This window comes from Schistocerca gregaria, chromosome 4 (genome assembly GCF_023897955.1).
Source record: "Schistocerca gregaria isolate iqSchGreg1 chromosome 4, iqSchGreg1.2, whole genome shotgun sequence".
Taxonomy (NCBI): Eukaryota; Metazoa; Arthropoda; class Insecta; order Orthoptera; family Acrididae; genus Schistocerca; species Schistocerca gregaria.
Genome location: NC_064923.1, coordinates 314,596,982 through 314,616,457, shown reverse-complemented (window position 1 = coordinate 314,616,457; position 19,476 = coordinate 314,596,982). Strand labels below are relative to the sequence as shown.

The window sequence follows — 19,476 nt, the reverse complement described above, 5'->3', positions numbered from 1 at the left end:
TGTTGCAACACTGCCCCCACCGCGATGTTTCTGGCATCCGTAGTGATGAATAATTCGGCCGAGGGGTCAGGGTGGGTGAGTGTCACAACGTGAGCTAAAGAAGTCTTCAGAGCCTTGAAGGCCTCTAGCATCAGAGCAGTCCAAGAGATAGGTCTAAACCCAGAAGTTTGTTTGCGTGATACCGTGTCTGTAAGGGGTGTCTGAACAGTGGTCGCAGAAGGCAGATGGCGATGACAGTAATTGATGATGCTGAGGAAATGGCGTAGTTCTTTGTAAGTAGCCAGGGGCGGCAGAGACGTGATAGCCTACACATGAGATTTGGGAGGCTGTATTCTGTCAGCAGAGACAGTGTAACCTAGGAAGGAGACTTACGTCTGGCATAACTGAAACCTGTTTTTGTTGACCTCGGCACCGTTGGAGTTCAAGGTCTGGTGGACCATTGACAGATGATTTTCATGTTCCTCCGTCGAGCTGCTGAAAATGAGAATGTCATCCAGATAAGCAAATAAAAACTCGAACTGTCACAAGATAGAGTCAATGAAACATTGCCAAATTTGCACTGTGTTCTTTAGGCCAAATGGCATGAAGTAGTATTGGAATAAACTGAGCGGCGTGATAATAGCTGTCTTAGGAATGTCTTCCGGCGCCATGTCAATCTGGTGGTAGGTGCGTTTACAGTCAATAACACTGAAAATTGTGACGCCCTATAACATATGAGTGAATCATTGATGTTCGGCACTAGGTAATTGTCCATGACAGTACGAGCATTTAAGCATCTGTTATTACCGCACATTCAAAAAGCTCTGTCATGTTTGGGGAAGAGATGGATTGGTAAAGACCAATTGCTGTCTGAAGGTTGCAGAACACCTGCCGCAAGAAGTTCACTAATCTGCTGCCGGGCCGCGCACAACTTGGTAGTGTTGAGGCGTCGGACCTTATACCTAATAGGAGGGCCGGCAGTGGTAACTATCACGTGTCGTTCCATTAGTGACGGAAGAAACTGAAAACTGGATAACGTCCTGGCAACGAGTGTTCAGACGAGTAGGGCACAACGAGGCATAGCCATTAGCGCGATTGGGGAAAGGTAGCATGAGAGTCACATGTCTCTTATGGGAGCGTGGTGGTTGCTTGTGTGGAGGGGGTGGGTGTATGCACAGCACCGAGCGAAGGGGAAAGGGAGGCGACTGTCCACCGCTAACCTTGCACTGGACAACAAGTGCAGGCAAGAGCGGCACTGGCATCGCATGTGGGGCCACAATGGCCGCTGGGTCATGTCACTGGCGAGTGAGAGAGGAGGAATGTTTATCAACACGTGTGGTAGCTGTCCGATAGGTGGGCGTGATCACAGCGTGCATGCGACTATCATTAGCAGCTCTGTTTGAAACACACTGCACTGGATGAGCCGAGCGTGACGGGGGGTTATAACGTCACAGTCAAGTAAAGTTTGTGGGCTAACCTGGTGAGAGTTCGAGCTAGGCTTGGCTGAACAGTCGTGTTTAGGTGGCGGCGCCATGGACTGTAGTTGCAGAAGCGAGGTACGAGCCGCGATGAGCTCACTGTAGGTGGATGCGATGCATTGTTTCCACTTCTCGTTGTGCTGGTGGAGGTGCGTCGCTGAGTCATATTCTGACAGTAGGTCGGTAACGCAGGTTGCAATGTTGCCCGCGAGGGCGGAGCACTCGTGTATGATATCGTATGTTGCAGTGGAAACAGAGCATTGGACATAAAGTGCGGGTGCATGGTATGTGAGTGTTTGTAGGATGGTGGAGCACTCAACCCTGTACGACATTTGGAGATAGTTCATAATGAGACAAAACATCCATACCAAGTATCAGTTCATCGAAGTTGGTAATGTAGAATGTTCACAGAAAACGTAGAGAAGGAGATGGGGTCACCATAAACTTTACTGAGCCTGAGGTAGGTAACGTTGACAGCATGTAGAAGAAACTTCATCTGTAAAGAAGTGGGTGGAACCATCAAAGTAGGTGTGATCGACACGCCAGTACCAGTGTCGACCAGAGAAGCTAGACCTGATGCAATGTCAGTCATGTAGAGATGACCACTCAACTGGGCGGATGAGTGAACGGAGTGTAATGTAAGAGGACATCTGTTAGGTTCCCTGCAGGACTCAGCGTCTCTTAGTTCCTGCGGTCGACGTTTGAGTGTTAGCATGGCAACCTGCACTTCTTGATGTCGTCACCGAACACTTTGTGGTATCAGCAGAAAGGGTGAGCAGGTTGAACAGGAGGTGGAGACTGCAACAACAGGGGCGGCTTGAACTTGTTGATTTGTTCCGGTAAATGGACCGGTACATAAGGTGCCTGGGCGATCCTGGAGTGCTCAGACAGCAGAGAGAGTGAATCGACTCTGCCAGGAGAAGTAGATGAGGTGACAGCGGAGCAAGCCCTGCCTTGCCGGCTGAAGGTCAGTATGCGGGGGCAGCTGTGCTGACGAATGGTGTGGAACGAACTGGCTGATGTTTCCGCAGCAGCAAATACAACTGGTCAGCAATGAGTAGGTGGGATCCGATGGACTCGAACATGGTGTCAGGCATAGTATGCTCGTTCATGAGCAATCAAAGGCAATGCGAGAGTTGTGAGGGGGTGCGTTTCCCTAGGTGCTCCTCATAGAGAATCTTGACTATTAACTCTTGTGGCGAGCAAGCAGGTTGTTCCATTATAATCTTCTTTGCAAACTCGTATTTTGGTGCAGGCAGCGGCGAGAGGAGTAGGTCACAAATCAAATCTGAGTGATCATGGAGGTGTGTGATGGGGCAGAGAAACTTTGAGCTGTCGTCAGACACATGATGTAACTCGAGCAGATGCTTGATGAGTGTGAACCACGATGCTGGGTTGTCCTCGTATAAGGGCGGTAGCTTCAGCAAGCGATCAAGCAGGGGGTGATGACTGTGGCTTCGGTGTCTCCTGGGGTAGCGGCTGAACTGAGGTTAAGTCAGAGGCTGGCGTGGTAGGCCCGGATTTAAACCAGGCGAGCAAATCCTTAGTAGCAGCAGCTGGCATAGTTGACTGTGTGTCACGAAAACATGGCAGGGCAGACATGGATGGAAACGGGCAGAGGGACGCCACACAAAGGGGCCCGGTAACTGGACCATGGGGGACGAGTGCTAGATGGAAACAACCCGCTTCCAGAGCAGGGTGAGAGACTAGCATGGCAGACACAGGCAGTACTGTGGGAGTGGCAGGCAGTTGAGCGACTGGAAACGGGGACCCCTGCAAGTGAGGTGGGGGGGGGGGGGGGGGGGGTTGAGAACACCATCCACAAGTGGAACACCATGTGCGTGGAATGGATCCGGTGCAGTTTGTAGTAATGGCGGCGATGCACGCGACCTGACAGTAACTGATGTAGCATGCTGGTGGGTGGCTAAACACGTGTTCGAATGGAGATCATTTTGTTCTTGAAACACTCAATTTGAGGAGACACAATTTGAAATATTGTTCACTTCACATTTCACTGTCGGATGGGCATAATCCGGTGAATCCATTGTTCGCTCTAATGGCGTAGTTGTCGACCATTGAAAATTAATGAGGTTAGCACATGGCAGTGGTTGAGAACACGAATCACTGTGTGTAAATGATGAATATGCCGTTGGCGCAGAAACGACAAAACTTGGTGATCAGAGTTGTGCTTCCACATCTTCGAGCAAGGCATTGTTTGGTGTGGTCATTGTGTAGTGCATATAATCTGTTGCATAAACACCAGTGCAGAAGACGTGAAACATGAACGAACTGCAGGGTCACCACTACGGGAATGGGATCGGTAATCGGGATATAGAAAACTTAATTCCCATATATGTCGTAGCTTGTGTATATGTATATGAAGTATAACAAAGAACTGACTAAAGTAAAGTTAAGTTGGAGGCTCGACAGTACATGTTAAGTTTAATGGTCGATATGAACTATCGACGCCACACCTCTATTAGAATTGTGCCTATGTACAAGTGTAAAACAATGCTGCAAATGTACTGTAACAGCTCTTGCTTGGCAATCACCTCAGTCACATGGACTTGTAACATTTCGTCTGACCCCTACGATTTCGTAGCACAAGACCTAAGTCCAACCTTTTTATACATTTAGCATAATGTAGCTTTTTCATACACACATTCATACCATCACACTCACATAATTTTATGCACTATTTATTTTTGGTGTGTCTGTTGTGCTGTGGCACCAAACACCTAATTCACAGGATAAAATTAAAACCATATGGTCAGCTGTGAAGGAAGCGTCTGGTCAGCAGCACAAGATCAATGATATAAAGTCAGTTCACAGTATAAATATTTCTGTTACTGATAAATCAGATATATGTACTGTATTTAACAGTCATTTTCTGAGCACTGCTGGTCAATTAAATAAATATTTAGTTTCTACAGAGAATCATATAACTCTCTTGACAAATGCCTTTCTGAGATTGATGTCTAAATACTTCTCTGTGATACAGACGAGGGGGAGATTTAGTCAATAATTAAATCACTGAAGACTATGGACGCTCATGTATGTGATGGAGTGCCAAGCAGAATATTAAAATACTGTGCTGCACATGATTAGCCCTGTACTTAGCCATATTTGTAATTTTTCCTTTAGAAATAGTCAGTTTCTTAAACGATTAAAGCATTCAGTAGTAAAGCTGCTTTATAAAAAGGGAGAAAGGTATAATTTCGACAATTTTAGACCTATTTCTATGCCATCAGTGTTTGCTAAGGTTTTTGAAAAGGCTGTGTATGTAAGGATAATTTATCATTTTATATCACATAATTTGCTATAAAATGTACGGTTCGGATTTAGAAGTCATTTAACAACTGAAAATGATATATTGTCTTTTCTCTGTGAGGTACTGGATGGGTTAAACAAAAGGTTTTGAATGCTAGGTATATTTTTTGATCTAACTAAGGCATTTTATTGTGTTGATCACAAAATATTGCTCCAGAAGTTGGACCATTATGGAATACGGGTAGTAGCTCACAATTGGTTCACCTCTTACTTTAACGACATACAGCAAAAGGTCATTATTCACAGTGTTGAAAACGGCTGTGATGTGGGATCTGAGTGGCGTATGGTCAAATGAGGGGTGCCCCAGGGATCAGTGTTGGGGCCACTCCTGCTCCTTATTTATATAAATGATATGCCCTCTAGTATTATGGGTAACTCTAAAATATTTCTGTTTGCTGATGACACTAGCTTGCTAGTAAAGGATGTTGTGTGCAACATTGGCTTGGTTTCAAATAGTGCAGTTCATGATCTAAGTTCATGGCTTGTAGAGAACATATAATATGACATCCTCGAAGAAAACTTGAAAACTTGGTATAGAGCAAAAACATATCTTACACTTCCTTTCCCTTGTGGATACAGTCCAGCTATGGCAAAGGAAACTATCTCCAAGGCTCTTTTAGACAATATGGGGTTTCAGTTAGTTTTTTGACTTGTTCGTATGCTTAGCCTTCTGACACACAGCACATTTCTGTATTATCTGCAGAATTTTTTATCTTAAATTTGAATAGTAACAATAAGTACTTATCTTACTAAGGGATTTGGAGATTCCATAGTCTCCCCGACCATTGTGAATGTTTAATATAAAGTCATTATGGTGGTATTCTAGTAAACAAACACACCACAGGCTCTGCCTTGGGTGGTGTTGTTGAAACAACATACATTGGTAAATCATAAAAAACTTTTCAACTTGTCATTCCTGTTCTGCAGCAGTTTTAGCCTTACCTTTTGCCATCTGGTATCCTTCTGCTGTAGTTGCTCTACGCTTTTACACATCCTAATGTAATATGGCTGTTGTGTTTTATCTTTCAACAGCAAAACCCTGATTTCTGAATTGTTCTCCATGAATTCCAAGAATTGGTCTAGACCTTGTGGAAGCCTTGCTAAGGCATGAGCAATTACATTTTGATTACCTTCAAATCCCTGTAAACACAGACACCACTAATGATCCTTCTGTGTAAGAGTTTACAAGTGAGAAGGAAGACAATGACAAATGGTCATGATACACTTTGATATGGTTTCCCCACAGATAATATTCGAACTTTTTGAAAGCCTTTATTACCACGAGAGCTTCCAATTCAGTTATGGAATATGCTTGTTCAGCTTCAGATAGGGTCCTGCTAGCAAAACTAATCACCTTGGGGGCAAACTCTCCTTTCGCGTCAGTGATTTGGAATAAAGAAGCACTGTGCTCTTGGGAGGGTGTGCCTGTACACAAACAAAGATCCTGGGTCATGTCAGCATGATGTAACATGTTGGAATTCAAAAGAGCCACTTTAATGTTCTCAACATCAGTTCGGCATTGCTTGGTCCATAACCAGGGGTTGTTCTTCCATAGCAGACTCAATAGAGCATCACTATTTAAAAGCTGCTGTGGTATAAATTTTCCGAAGAAAGACACTAATCCGAGATATCCCTTCAACTGTTTCTCATTTTAAGGTACAGAGCAGTGTCTGATAGCATTGGGCTTTTTCAGGTCTGAAAGTATGCCTTTGGGGTGATATTATGTGTCCAAAGAATCTAACCTTTTCCTTACCAAAATGTAACTTCATTAGGTTGGCTGTGAATCCGTATTCTAAAAACCAAGACTAGATTTTAGCCAAGACCTTTCAGTGTTCTCATCACATGGGGGTAACAATCAGTAAATCATCAAATACATAGTGACTCTACTTAGCAATTCAGGTCATAAGACTTGATATAAATCAGAAATAAATAAGCCTGCACTGACATTTAAATCAAAAGGGAGAACACAGAGCTCATAGCGTCTGCTTCCACATACAAAAGGCAGTGTACTTATAGATATTTTCATGTAGTGCAATTTGCCAGTACGAGGCTCGGAGAAATGTTATGGTGAGGCAATCAACATTAAGGAATTTTAGAAGTTGCTCTTCCAGGTTGTCAGACCATGTCTTGAGAGGCACAACAATTTTATTTATTCCTTGTGTGTTGAGCACAAGGTGGACATTACCATCTGATTTGCTAATGGCCAAAATGGGACTACAATATGGAAATAAGGATGGTTATATTATTTCCCAGTTTACGTTCTATTGATCTCTTTCCTGGCAGCCTTCTTCTTGGCCCGTGGAATGGAGTAAGATGAAAAGCGGATGATTACATGTGGGTACACCTCCATTTTGTATTTGTATCCTTTGAGTATGCCAGATCTTTGTTCAAAAACATTAGCGTAACGTCTTAAAAGCTCCTGCACTCCATCCATTTGTTCTTCCATAAGACGCACTGACTCACTCACATTGGTGCGCATGACCTCAGGGCCTATTTTGTCTTACTTTGATTTCCCAATTCCCTGTGTGTTTACAAAAATAACTGTAGGATAGAAGAATTGTATTCGAATGTCAGCTGTGTGTTTTGATTTGCTTTCTCTGTCTTTTGACCTGACAAGGTCTACTGAATATTTCTGGCTGTTCACAACGAAATGACACTTCCCCTTACAAATGTCAGTTTGCCCTTGGTACTTTGTAAAGGTGTCCTTGCCAATGCTGAAGTTTACTAGAAGCCTTTCAACCACAAGAAAAATGCTTGGTAAAGAGAAGCTGTGAATTTGAATAGGAATTCATGCCTGCAATTTTATGCCTTTTGACTTACCTTGTACAGCTGTTTCATTTTACAGTTTTGGACAGTACATATCCTCTTTTTTTAATTGGTCAAAAAAACCTTGCGAAATGATATTCATGGTTGCTCAAGTGCACATACTCTGGGTACCCTTACATCAAGTATTTGTGCATTGATTGCTGGGTGTATTTTGCCTTTATTTTCATCTACACAGTTGGCAATATCTTTCTGACACAGTTCATCTTTGATATCACCATAGTTGTCATATCTAAGAAAATGGCTTTTAACTACACTCCTGGAAATGGAAAAAAGAACACATTGACACCGGTGTGTCAGACCCACCATACTTGCTCCGGACACTGCGAGAGGGCTGTACAAGCAATGATCACACGCACGGCACAGCGGACACACCAGGAACCGCGGTGTTGGCCGTCGAATGGCGCTAGCTGCGCAGCATTTGTGCACCGCCGCCGTCAGTGTCAGCCAGTTTGCCGTGGCATACGGAGCTCCATCGCAGTCTTTAACACTGGTAGCATGCCGCGACAGCGTGGACGTGAACCGTATGTGCAGTTGACGGACTTTGAGCGAGGGCGTATAGTGGGCATGCGGGAGGCCGGGTAGACGTACCACCGAATTGCTCAACACGTGGGGCGTGAGGTCTCCACAGTACATCGATGTGGTCGCCAGTGGTCGGCGGAAGGTGGACGTGCCCGTCGACCTGGGACCGGACCGCAGCGACGCACGGATGCACGCCAAGACCGTAGGATCCTACGCAGTGCCGTAGGGGACCGCACCGCCACTTCCCAGCAAATTAGGGACACTGTTGCTCCTGGGGTATCGGCGAGGACCATTCGCAACCGTCTCCATGAAGCTGGGCTACGGTCCCGCACACCGTTAGGCCGTCGTCCGCTCACGCCCCAATGTCGTGCAGCCCGCCTCCAGTGGTGTCGCGACAAGCGTGAATGGAGGGACGAATGGAGACGTGTCGTCTTCAGCGATGAGAGTCGCTTCTGCCTTGGTGCCAATGATGGCCGTATGCGTGTTTGGCGCTGTGCAGGTGAGCGCCACAATCAGGACTGCATACGACCGAGGCACACAGGGCCAATACCCGGCATCATGGTGTGGGGAGCGATCTCCTACACTGGCCGTACACCTCTGGTGATCGTCGAGGGGACACTGAATAGTGCACGGTACATCCAAACCGTCATCGATCCCATCGTTACCCATTCCTAGACCGGCAAGGGAACTTGCTGTTCCAACAGGACAATGCACGTCCGCATGTATCCCGTGCCACCCAACGTGCTCTAGAAGGTGTAAGTCAACTACCCTGGCCAGCAAGATCTCCGGATCTGTCCCCCATTGAGCATGTTTGGGACTGGATGAAGCGTCGTCTCACGTGGTCTGCACGTCCAGCACGAACGCTGGTCCAACTGAAGCGGCAGGTGGAAATGGCATGGCAAGCCGTTCCACAGGACTACATCCAGCATCTCTACGATCGTCTCCATGGGAGAATAGCAGCCTGCATTGCTTCGAAAGGTGGATATACACTGTACTAGTGCCAACATTGTGCATGCTCTATTGCCTGTGTCCATGTGCCTGTGGTTCTGTCAGTGTGATCATGTGATGTATCTGATCCCAGGAATGTGTCAATAAAGTTTCCTCTTCCTGCGACAATGAATTCACGGTGTTCTTATTTCAATTTCCAGGAGTGTAGTTCCATGCCCCCACTCTTATTACTGGTAATTGAATGGGGGCCTATTGAGACCGGTTCGAGTTTTCTGAACTACCCTGAGCACTGACCACCTCATTAGTGGTAACTTCAACTACATGCACATTATGCATCTGATTTCATCAGTTAGTACCTTGTGTGGCTCCTGATTCAAAATTTTATTGTCCCTGGCCTCTATTCGAAATGTAATTTCAATGGTGCAGAGTATAGTCAGGTGGTGGTGCTGACCAATTAAATCCTTGGTTGTTTATAAATCCTCGCATGAATTTTTGTCCCTTTCTGTTACCAAATTGCTTCATGGTGGTATTGTTGTGAGGAGAAACTGTGAACTGTTGTGTCTCGCCTACCAATGACACTTTTTGGCTTAAATTATGTGTGTCTAAGGACAAATCGGGGAGCAGTTGTGTTTTTATATCCTTCCTCATACTTACAAATTTATCCAATAATTCATTTGAAAGATCAGCACACAAATCCTTTGCCAAGGCATTGAATTGTTGTGTTATGTTGGTTTTGAAAGCATCAAGACTTTGCTTTTGCTGTTCAAGTAATTGCTTTTGTGTACTGATACTTTGTTTGCTGTGTCTTTGCTCTTCTTTGAACGCATACTTGAAATCATTAAATTTTTGTTTAAATAACTGCTGTAACATTTGCGTTGTGCAGAGTGTACCCTTTCCAATCACTTTTGCATTATGAGTAAGTGTGGCAGGCAAAGAACGATTTAATAAGTCCATGCTGTCGCGTGTTACATTTTCACCAGGGGAAAAAATACTCCCTGGAGAAAATTGTGATGTTGTCTCATCTACTGTCATCATCATATCATTTTGAATGATAATGTTACTATCATCTTTGTCCATGTTAAGTGAAAAGCGTAGTTGGTCACCATCACTGTAATTGACATTTCCAGGTTCGATTTCATTTGTTGCAATGTCCATGTCAGTGATACCTAATGCCTGGCTATCTGGCAAGGGACTGGAAACAATGTGCCTTTCTTGTGTACTCATTTTTTGATAGTTTTACAAAATGACAAAATAAATCAATACTTTTGAAAATGAAATATTCTGGTTGTAGTAGCACTATGAAACCTATTCAGTGGTGCCTTGCTAACATGTATCAAAATACGTTGTCAGCGTAACTCAATTGTATGAACACATTTCTCTCTCTGAAATTAAATTTTTGTCCAAATTTCTATGTATTTTATGAGAATGCTTCAATTCGGTAATTGGATTAGTGAAGGTACTATGATCACTATTGACAGAGACTCTACTAAGGGCAATAATGCACACAGTGGATCATGAATTTTCCTACCCTTTCATTGGCTTTTTCACTCCTTCTGGAATGAATTCTCCAATTGATTACATTTAATCTTTTGCAGATGTGTGACTTCTATGATTTTTGCAATAATATAGTATCTCATTCATGAAACAGTGAAAGACCACAATTAGTGTAATAGAAAATTTAAAAAGTTATGCAATTGTTTTAAATGATTACAAACATGCTAAGTCTCTCCTGATGGTGACGTCCTAGTCTGGGTCATGAAACATAGTGGTTAGAGAGAGAAGTAATGTGAATTGTTCAGATCTAATATGGTTAGGTAATGCATATTTAGACACACCAGAAATTGTAAGTCCAGAAACACTGTCAGGTATGGATGCATGCAGGTTAAGAAACGCTGTAGCAGTTCTGCAGCATAGGTTAAGGATCAATTCCTTTGAGTTTTGATGTAAGGCGTGGTAATTACCTCAATGATGTACAACAATGCTGGCATGGCTATGTTGGCTATTCCCTCTTCGTGTTGAATTCTTCTCTGAAGAGATCTATTTGAAAATGCAAGTCTTCTTCTTCTTCAGTAGTGCTACTGCCCTAGGTGAGCCTTAGCTTTGTCAATGGTCTTCCTCCACGCTTCTTGGTTATTTGCTGCTCTACTCCAGCGCTGGTCTTCCATACTGGTGAGATCCATTATTTATGTCGTCAATCCATCTTCTTCTAAGTCTCCTTTTTTGCCTAGCTGAATAGATCACACCTTTCATCATTGTCTTGGGAATTCTACCCTCTGCCATTCTCTCCAAGTGTCCTAGCCATCATATTCACTGTGATTTTACATATTTTGCTATGTGCCTCCCTTGTATTAACTCTTGTAATTCGGCATGTAGCATATTCTCCAGCCTTCTCCGTCCATTATTGGCTCATAGATTTTGCATAGTATTTTCTGCTCAATGGTTCTTAGTGGATTTTTATCATGTTTTGTCAATGTCCATATCTCTGACTAGTACGTGATAACTGGAAAGACTAGGGAATTATATATTAGCAATCTCGTTTTTCTTGTAACAAACCTATTTCTGAGCAATTGCCTATTTGCAAAGTAAGCTCTGTTTCCTGCTTGTATTTTTCCCTTATAGCGTTTCCAATACTGTTATCATTTGTTATTAGGGCTCCCAAGTAGTTAAAAGAGGACCCTCCGTTGAAGCATTTCCCATTGATGTTTAGGTTTTCAGGGGTTCTTCTGGCCTCAAATTATGACATTACTATATATTTTGTTTTGTTTTCATTTACTTTGAGGCCAGTTTTTAAGGCTTCTATGCCCATTGCCTGGTATGTTTCTTGGAGTGTATTGATATTTCTTCCTATATAGCAATATGAGGGAATTAGATTAGGAAATGAGACACTTAAAGTAGTAAAGTAGTTTTGCTATTTGGGGAGCAAACTAACTGATGATGGTCGAAGTAGAGAAGATGTAAAATGTAGATTGGCAATGGCAAGGAAAGCATTTCTGAAGAAGAGAAATTTGTTAACATCGGGTATAGATTTAAGTGTAAGGAAGTCTTTTCTGAAAGTATTTATATGGAGTGAAGCCATGTATGGAAGTGAAACATGAACGATAAATATTTTGGACAGGAAGAGAATAGAAGCTTTCGAAATGTGGTGCTACAGAAGAATGCTGAAGATTAGATGGGTAGATCACATAACTAATGAGGAGGTATTGAATATAATTGGGGAGAAGAGGAGTTTGTGGCACAACTTGACTAGACGAAGGGATCGGCTGGTAGGGCATGTTCTGAGGCATCAAGGGATGACCAATTTAGTATTGGGGGGCAGCGTGGAGGGTAAAAATCTTAGAGGGAGACCAAGACATAAATACACTAAAGAGATTGAGAAGGATGTAGTTTGCAGTAGGTACTGGCAGATGAAGAAGCTTGCACAGGATAAAGTAGTGTGGAGAGCTACATCAAACCAGTCTCAGGACTGAAGACCACAACAACAACAATATAGCAGTGTCATCAGTGTATACACATATTTGGCTAGTTTTCATAAATATGGTGCCTCTTTTGTTGATTGTATTTACTACAATATGCAGGGCTATATTGAATTGGACAGTGGAGAGACTATCACCTTGCTTCACACCTTTATTAAAGTTAAAGCTTTCACTTGTTCTGCTAAGGACCTTTACTTTTGCTCTTGTCTCTGTCTTTGTCATTCTGATTAGTTTTATTAGTGTGGGAAAAAAGGACAGGTATACACTCGCACACACACACATATCAATCCGCACATACAGAGACACAAGCAGACATTTGTAAAGGCAAAGAGTTTGGGCATATATATATATATATATATATATATATATATATATATATATATATATATATATATATATATATATATATTAAAAACAAAGATTCCAAGACTTACCAAGCGGGAAAGCGCCGGCAGACAGGCACATGAACAAAACACACACACAGAATTACTAGCTTTCGCAACCGATGGTTGCTTCTTCAGGAAGGAGAGGGAAAGACGAAAGGATGTGGGTTTTAAGGGAGAGGGTAAGGAGTCATTCGAATCCCGGGAGCGGAAAGACTTCCCTTAGGGGAAAAAAAGGACAGGTGTACATTCACACACACACACACACACACACACACACACACACATATCCATCCGCACATACACAGGCACAAGCAGACATATTTAAAGGCAAAAGCCCTTACTCTTTGCCTTTAAATATGTCTGCTTGTGTCTGTGTATGTGCGGATGGATATGTGTGTGTGTGTCTGCGCGAGTGTACACCTGTCCTTTTTTTCCCCTAAGGGAAGTCTTTCCGCTCCCGGGATTGGAATGACTCCTTACCTTCTCCCTTAAAACCCACATCCTTTCGTCTTTCCCTCTCCTTCCTGAAGAAGCAACCATCGGTTGCGAAAGCTAGTAATTCTGTGTGTGTGTTTGTGTGTTTTGTTCATGTGCCTGTCTGCCGGCGCTTTCCCGCTTGGTAAGTCTTGGAATCTTTGTTTTTAATATATTTTTCCCATGTGGAAGTTTCTTTCTATTTTATTTACATCATTTTATATATATTGGACATCTCTGCCCAAGCAGGATTGTGTCTGCTTGTGTCTGTGTATGTGCGGATGGATATGTGTGTGTGTGCGAGTGTATACCTATCCTTTTTTCCCCCTAAGGTAAGTCTTTCCACTCCCGGGATTGGAATGACTCCTTAGCCTCTCCCTTAAAACCCACATCCTTACATCTTTCCTTCTCCTTCCCTCTTTCCTGACAAAGCAACTGCCGGATGCGAAAGCTCGAATTTTGTGTGTATGTTTATGTTTGTTTGTGTGTCTATCGACCTGCCAGCGCTTTTGTTTGGTAAGTCACATCATGTTTGTTTTTAGATATATTTTTCCCACGTGGAATGTTACATTCCAAGACTTACCAAGTGGGAAAGCGCCGGCAGACAGGCACATGAACAAAACACACAAACACACACACAGAATTACGAGCTTTCGCAACTGGCAGTTGCTTCGTCAGGAAAGAGGGAAGGAGAGGGAAAAATGAAAGGATGTGGGTTTTAAGGGAGAGGGTAAGGAGTCATTCCAATCCCGGGAGCGGAAAGACTTCCCTTAGGGGAAAAAAAGGACAGGTGTACACTCGCACACACACACACATATCCATCCGCACATACACAGACACAAGCAGACATATTTAAAGGCAAAGAGTTAAGGGCAGAGATGTCAGTCGAGGCGGAAGTACAGAGGCAAAGAAGTTGTTGAAAGACAGGTGAGGTATGAGCGGCGGGAAACTTGAAATTAGCGGAGGTTGAGGCCTGGCGGATATCGAGAAGAGAGGATATACTGAAGGGCGAGTTCCCATCTCCAGAGTTCGGATAGGTTGGTGTTGGTGGGAAGTATCCAGATAACTCGGACGGTGTAACACTGTGCCAAGATGTGCTGGCCGTGCATCAAGGCATGTTTAGCCACAGGGTGATCCTCATTACCAACAAACACTGTCTGCCTGTGTCCATTCATGCGAATGGACAGTTTGTTGCTGGTCATTCCCACATAGAAAGCATCACAGTGCAGGCAGGTCAGTTGGTAAATCACGTGGGTGCTTTCACATGTGGCTCTCCTTTTGATCGTGTACACCTTCCGGGTTACAGGACTGGAGTAGGTGGTGGTGGGAGGGTGCATAGGACAGGTTTTACACCGGGGGCGGTTGCAAGGGTAGGAGCCAGAGGGTAGGGGAGGTGGTTTGGGGATTTCATAGGGATGAACCAAGAGGTTACGAAGGTTAGGTGGACGGCGGAAAGACACTCTTGGTGGAAGAGTGTCTTTCCGCCGTCCACCTAACCTTCGTAACCTCTTGGTTTATCCCTATGAAATCCCCAAACTACCTCCCCTACCCTCTGGCTCCTACCCTTGCAACCGCCCCCGGTGTAAAACCTGTCCTATGCACCCTCCCACCACCACCTACTCCAGTCCTGTAACCCGGAAGGTGTACACGATCAAAGGGAGAGCCACATGTGAAAGCACCCACGTGATTTACCAACTGACCTGCCTGCAGTGTGATGCTTTCTATGTGGGAATGACCAGCAACAAACTGTCCATTCGCATGAATGGACACAGGCAGACAGTGTTTGTTGGTAATGAGGATCACCCTGTGGCTAAACATGCCTTGATGCACGGCCAGCACATCTTGGCACAGTGTTACACCGTCCGAGTTATCTGGATACTTCCCACCAACACCAACCTATCCGAACTCCGGAGATGGGAACTCGCCCTTCAGTATATCCTCTCTTCTCGATATCCGCCAGGCCTCAACCTCCGCTAATTTCAAGTTTCCCGCCGCTCATACCTCACCTGTCTTTCAACAACTTCTTTGCCTCTGTACTTCCGCCTCGACTGACATCTCTGCCCTTAACTCTTTGCCTTTAAATATGTCTGCTTGTGTCTGTGTATGTGCGGATGGATATGTGTGTGTGTGTGCGAGTGTACACCTGTCCTTTTTTTCCCCTAAGGGAAGTCTTTCCGCTCCCGGGATTGGAATGACTCCTTACCCTCTCCCTTAAAACCCACATCCTTTCATTTTTCCCTCTCCTTCCCTCTTTCCTGACGAAGCAACTGCCAGTTGCGAAAGCTCGTAATTCTGTGTGTGTGTTTGTGTGTTTTGTTCATGTGCCTGTCTGCCGGCACTTTCCCGCTTGGTAAGTCTTGAAATCTTTGTTTTTAATATATATATATATATATATATTTTTCCCTCTCCTTCCTTCCTTCCTGACGAAGCAACTGCCAGTTGCGAAAGCCGTAATTTTGTGTGTGTGTTTGTGTGTTTTGTTCATGTGCCTGTGTGCCGGCGCTTTCCCGCTTGGTAAGTCTTGGAATCTTTATTTTAATATATTTTTCCCATGTGGAAGTTTCTTTCTGTTTTATATATATATATATATATATATATATATATATATATATATATATATATATATATATATATATATATTACTGCAGACATATGTCTGCTTGTGTGTGTGTATGTGTGGATGGATGTGTGTGTGTGTGTGTGTGTGTGTGTGTGTGTGTGTGCGCGCGATTGTATACCTATCCTTTTTTCCCCCTAAGGTGAGTCTTTCCGCTTTTGGGATTGGAGTGACTCCTTGCCCTCTCCCCTAAAGCCCGCATCCTTTCGTCTTTCCTTTTCCTTCCCTCTTTCCTGACGAGGTGGCCGCCGGTTGCGAGAGCTCGAAATTCTGTGTGTGTGTTTTGTTCATTGTGCCCATCTGCCGGCGCTTTCCCGTTTGGTAAGTCTTGGAATCCTTGTTTTTAATATATTTTTCCCATGTGGAGGTTTCTTTCTGTTTTATATATATAAAATTGAAAGAAACTACCACATGGGAAAAATATATTAAAAACAAAGATTCCAAGACTTACCAAGTGGGAAAGTGCCGGTAGACAGGCACAATAAAATAACACACAAAATAACACACACTTTAACTAATACAGATCTGTGATCCAACTACAATATTTGTGGAGGTCAAAGAAATTGTGAACTTAGATGCCTGGATTCTGTTGTATACCTGTTTGCAATACTCACTACCTAAGAAAGTCTGCTGGTCACAATAAGGGTAATTGAGACACCCTTTATACTGAGTGCGTAAATACTGTAGAAGAATTACTTAATGTCAACCGTTAAATTTCCGATAATTTTTCTTAGTCAAATTCTTGGTCATAATATTAACATATGTACAAGTCTCTATCCTTCCTGTCCTCTGTGGTATGTCCACAACGAAGCATAAGATGAATCTGAATATAAGTCAACCCCCATTACTTTTAAGAATTTTCTTGTCAGAACTTTATTTTTAACATGTTTTGACCAATGAAAAATACAAACTGTTTTGTTGATATAAAGAATCTGCCTAAAAGAATAAACATTTACCTATTCTATACTTCTGCTGTTTTTTGGGTGCCTAGATTTTGATAACACTAGGAGAAATGAAACAAACAAAAAATAGTTTACATTTATCTTCACATCCTTTTTTGCCTGTCATCTGTGACATTACTATTTTTAATCATCATCATCTCTTGTATCATTATCCGGGATGATAGTTTCACCTAACCAATGAGAGACAAGAAAACAGGCAATGTATTTCTGTACACAAACTGCATTGAAATTTATAATCTTGGTTGTCACAAATATTTGGCTGTTACTTCTGAATATGTTGTGATTTCTGATGTTATGGTTATAGTGGACTCAAAACATAACTGTTTTTCCGAATATGTATCAGATTATGCATATGTATTGTTGTGAGAATATGACAATATTCCTTAGTCTCTTGATGCTTCCAGATATGTTGTCTGCCTGCTACTTTCTCATTCGCTGTGCACAACTAACAGCTGTCACATCCCCTTTCATTTCCATAAAATCTCACAGCAAGTGAGTGGTCTCATGTTTACAATACTTACAATATGCACAATTCGTAAAACAACAGACCAGCTCTTCATCAAGTCCAAAACAACTGATAATGACTAAGCATTTTCACGGTTATTACATGATTGCTTCTCTGTCCACAACAGATTACTATGCTTTGAATTGTTTCTTAACTGTCCTCTGTAAATGAGCTATCCAAAATAATGTTTGTACATGTCTTCAAAGCTGTTCATTTTTCATTTCCAGCACTGTAGTTACTGTTACTAATTTCTCACATATAAAATAAAGCATGCTCGTAATCAGATGAACTTATTTTCATAACTGTTGTAGGGGATTGGTTCTACCATTTAAAAAAAGTCATCTATATTTAAGATGATGTAATCTCATTTTTACAGCTTCATGTTTTTTACATATGGATTTTTATATTGCTTGACAGGAATCCAGATGCGCTTCCATTTCACATACCCCACAAGAAATCATCAAAGAAGGTGGCACATGAAGAATTGCTATCGGCAAAGCCATCAGTATCAGTGGTAAATATAACCAAAATTAATCGTAGTCTCAATGGTGAATTATTAGCCTACTGTAAGCTGAAGAAGAATTGAATTTTAGAGAAGGTTTGAAGAAACATATAGGTGTTGTAACTGGCAACTGAGAAAAACACCTGTGAGGAATAAGGGAAGAGGTATTGAAACAGTCCTTCCCTCTGCCTCTTACACCCCATGTCTGCTTTAGACTCCATTCTCTGTCAGAATTCAATAATTGCATAAAAGCATCAGTATGAATAAATTATTGATACAGCAGCTGATGATACCATGTACAATTTTTAACAGTGTGTGACTTCGGAATATATTAATTATCCAGACATTTTCCAACATAGTTGATGTATAAAAATGAAACTGTGGAGCAACACAATTTTGTTATTGATAACTGCATATGACAATGAGGGGAATTTCTCAACCAGTGTGCCTGAGTTCAACACTATTTAACGCCTGGGAGGGGGGGAATGTAGAGAGCAATTCAATTCTGTCCAAGGTTTAATGTGTCCCCACCCAATCAACCCATCACCCTCCCATGCACTTGCACAAAGACACAAAATTAAAACATTAACTGCCATCTCCACAAGATTGTCCATGTACCAAAGTACAATTTTGGTATGAAAGACAGCAACAAATACAGGCTTTGCCACAAGGGGACAGGGCAGTAGTATCTGCATGTGTCTATGTAACATTAAATATTGATAAATAGGAAATAAAATATGATATGTTTTGACAGAAAATCCAAACTATCCTTACATATTAGTCATGGAGTAAGCTTACATCATTACCCATTTGTTATTGAATGATTGCTTTATAAGATCTTTAATTAAATGAGATATGCAATAAACTGTAACTATATCTTGTGAGTGAGTTTTCTGACCCCTCTACCCTTGTAGGAAAATTTCCCTACCTAACTTACGAAATAAACTACAAAATTTCAAATAGGGCATGATAGGAACTACACAAAGATAAATATCCACACATGGTTAAGAAAAAACACATTTATTAAACTGCTATCAAGGAAAACCATGAGATGTTGATAACATTAACAGATGGAGAGAGTCACTCACCAATGTAGCAGCACTAGAGAACGCCATGGAACTGAATTTTTTTAATGCAAGACACAGAATTAATTGTATCTTGCAGAAGAAATAGTTTGGACAGGATTCAAAACAAAGACATGTGGCTAACACATGAGTGTGGTGGCAGATACAGATAGAGCTTGAAACTATGATGTGGATACTAACGTTCAATCTCTATGCAAAGTGTGTCACAACATGGCATTTTTGCTGTGGCGTGGTTGTGAGGCTGAAGTTCATGTTGAGATCATGAGGAAAAGAATAGGACTGAGAGCATGACTAGGTTGGCATAAGACTTGCTAGAACCAAGCTATTGTCAGGTAACATTGTGCAGGTATCCAGTTACACACAGAATCAACATCTTGGAGCAGAAGTAAGTC

General features: G+C 42.5%; 1 protein-coding gene across 1 annotated transcript in view; it reads left to right on the top strand.

Moving 5' to 3' along the window:
• The window catches only part of LOC126365881 (dynein axonemal heavy chain 6), a 1,020,408-nt gene that overhangs the window by 46,639 nt on the left and 954,293 nt on the right, over positions 1 to 19,476 (top strand). The window contains exon 3 of the mRNA XM_050008578.1: positions 17,915 to 18,011. Coding sequence (XP_049864535.1) covers positions 17,915 to 18,011 — 97 coding nt within the window. The remainder of the gene's footprint in view (positions 1 to 17,914; positions 18,012 to 19,476) is intronic.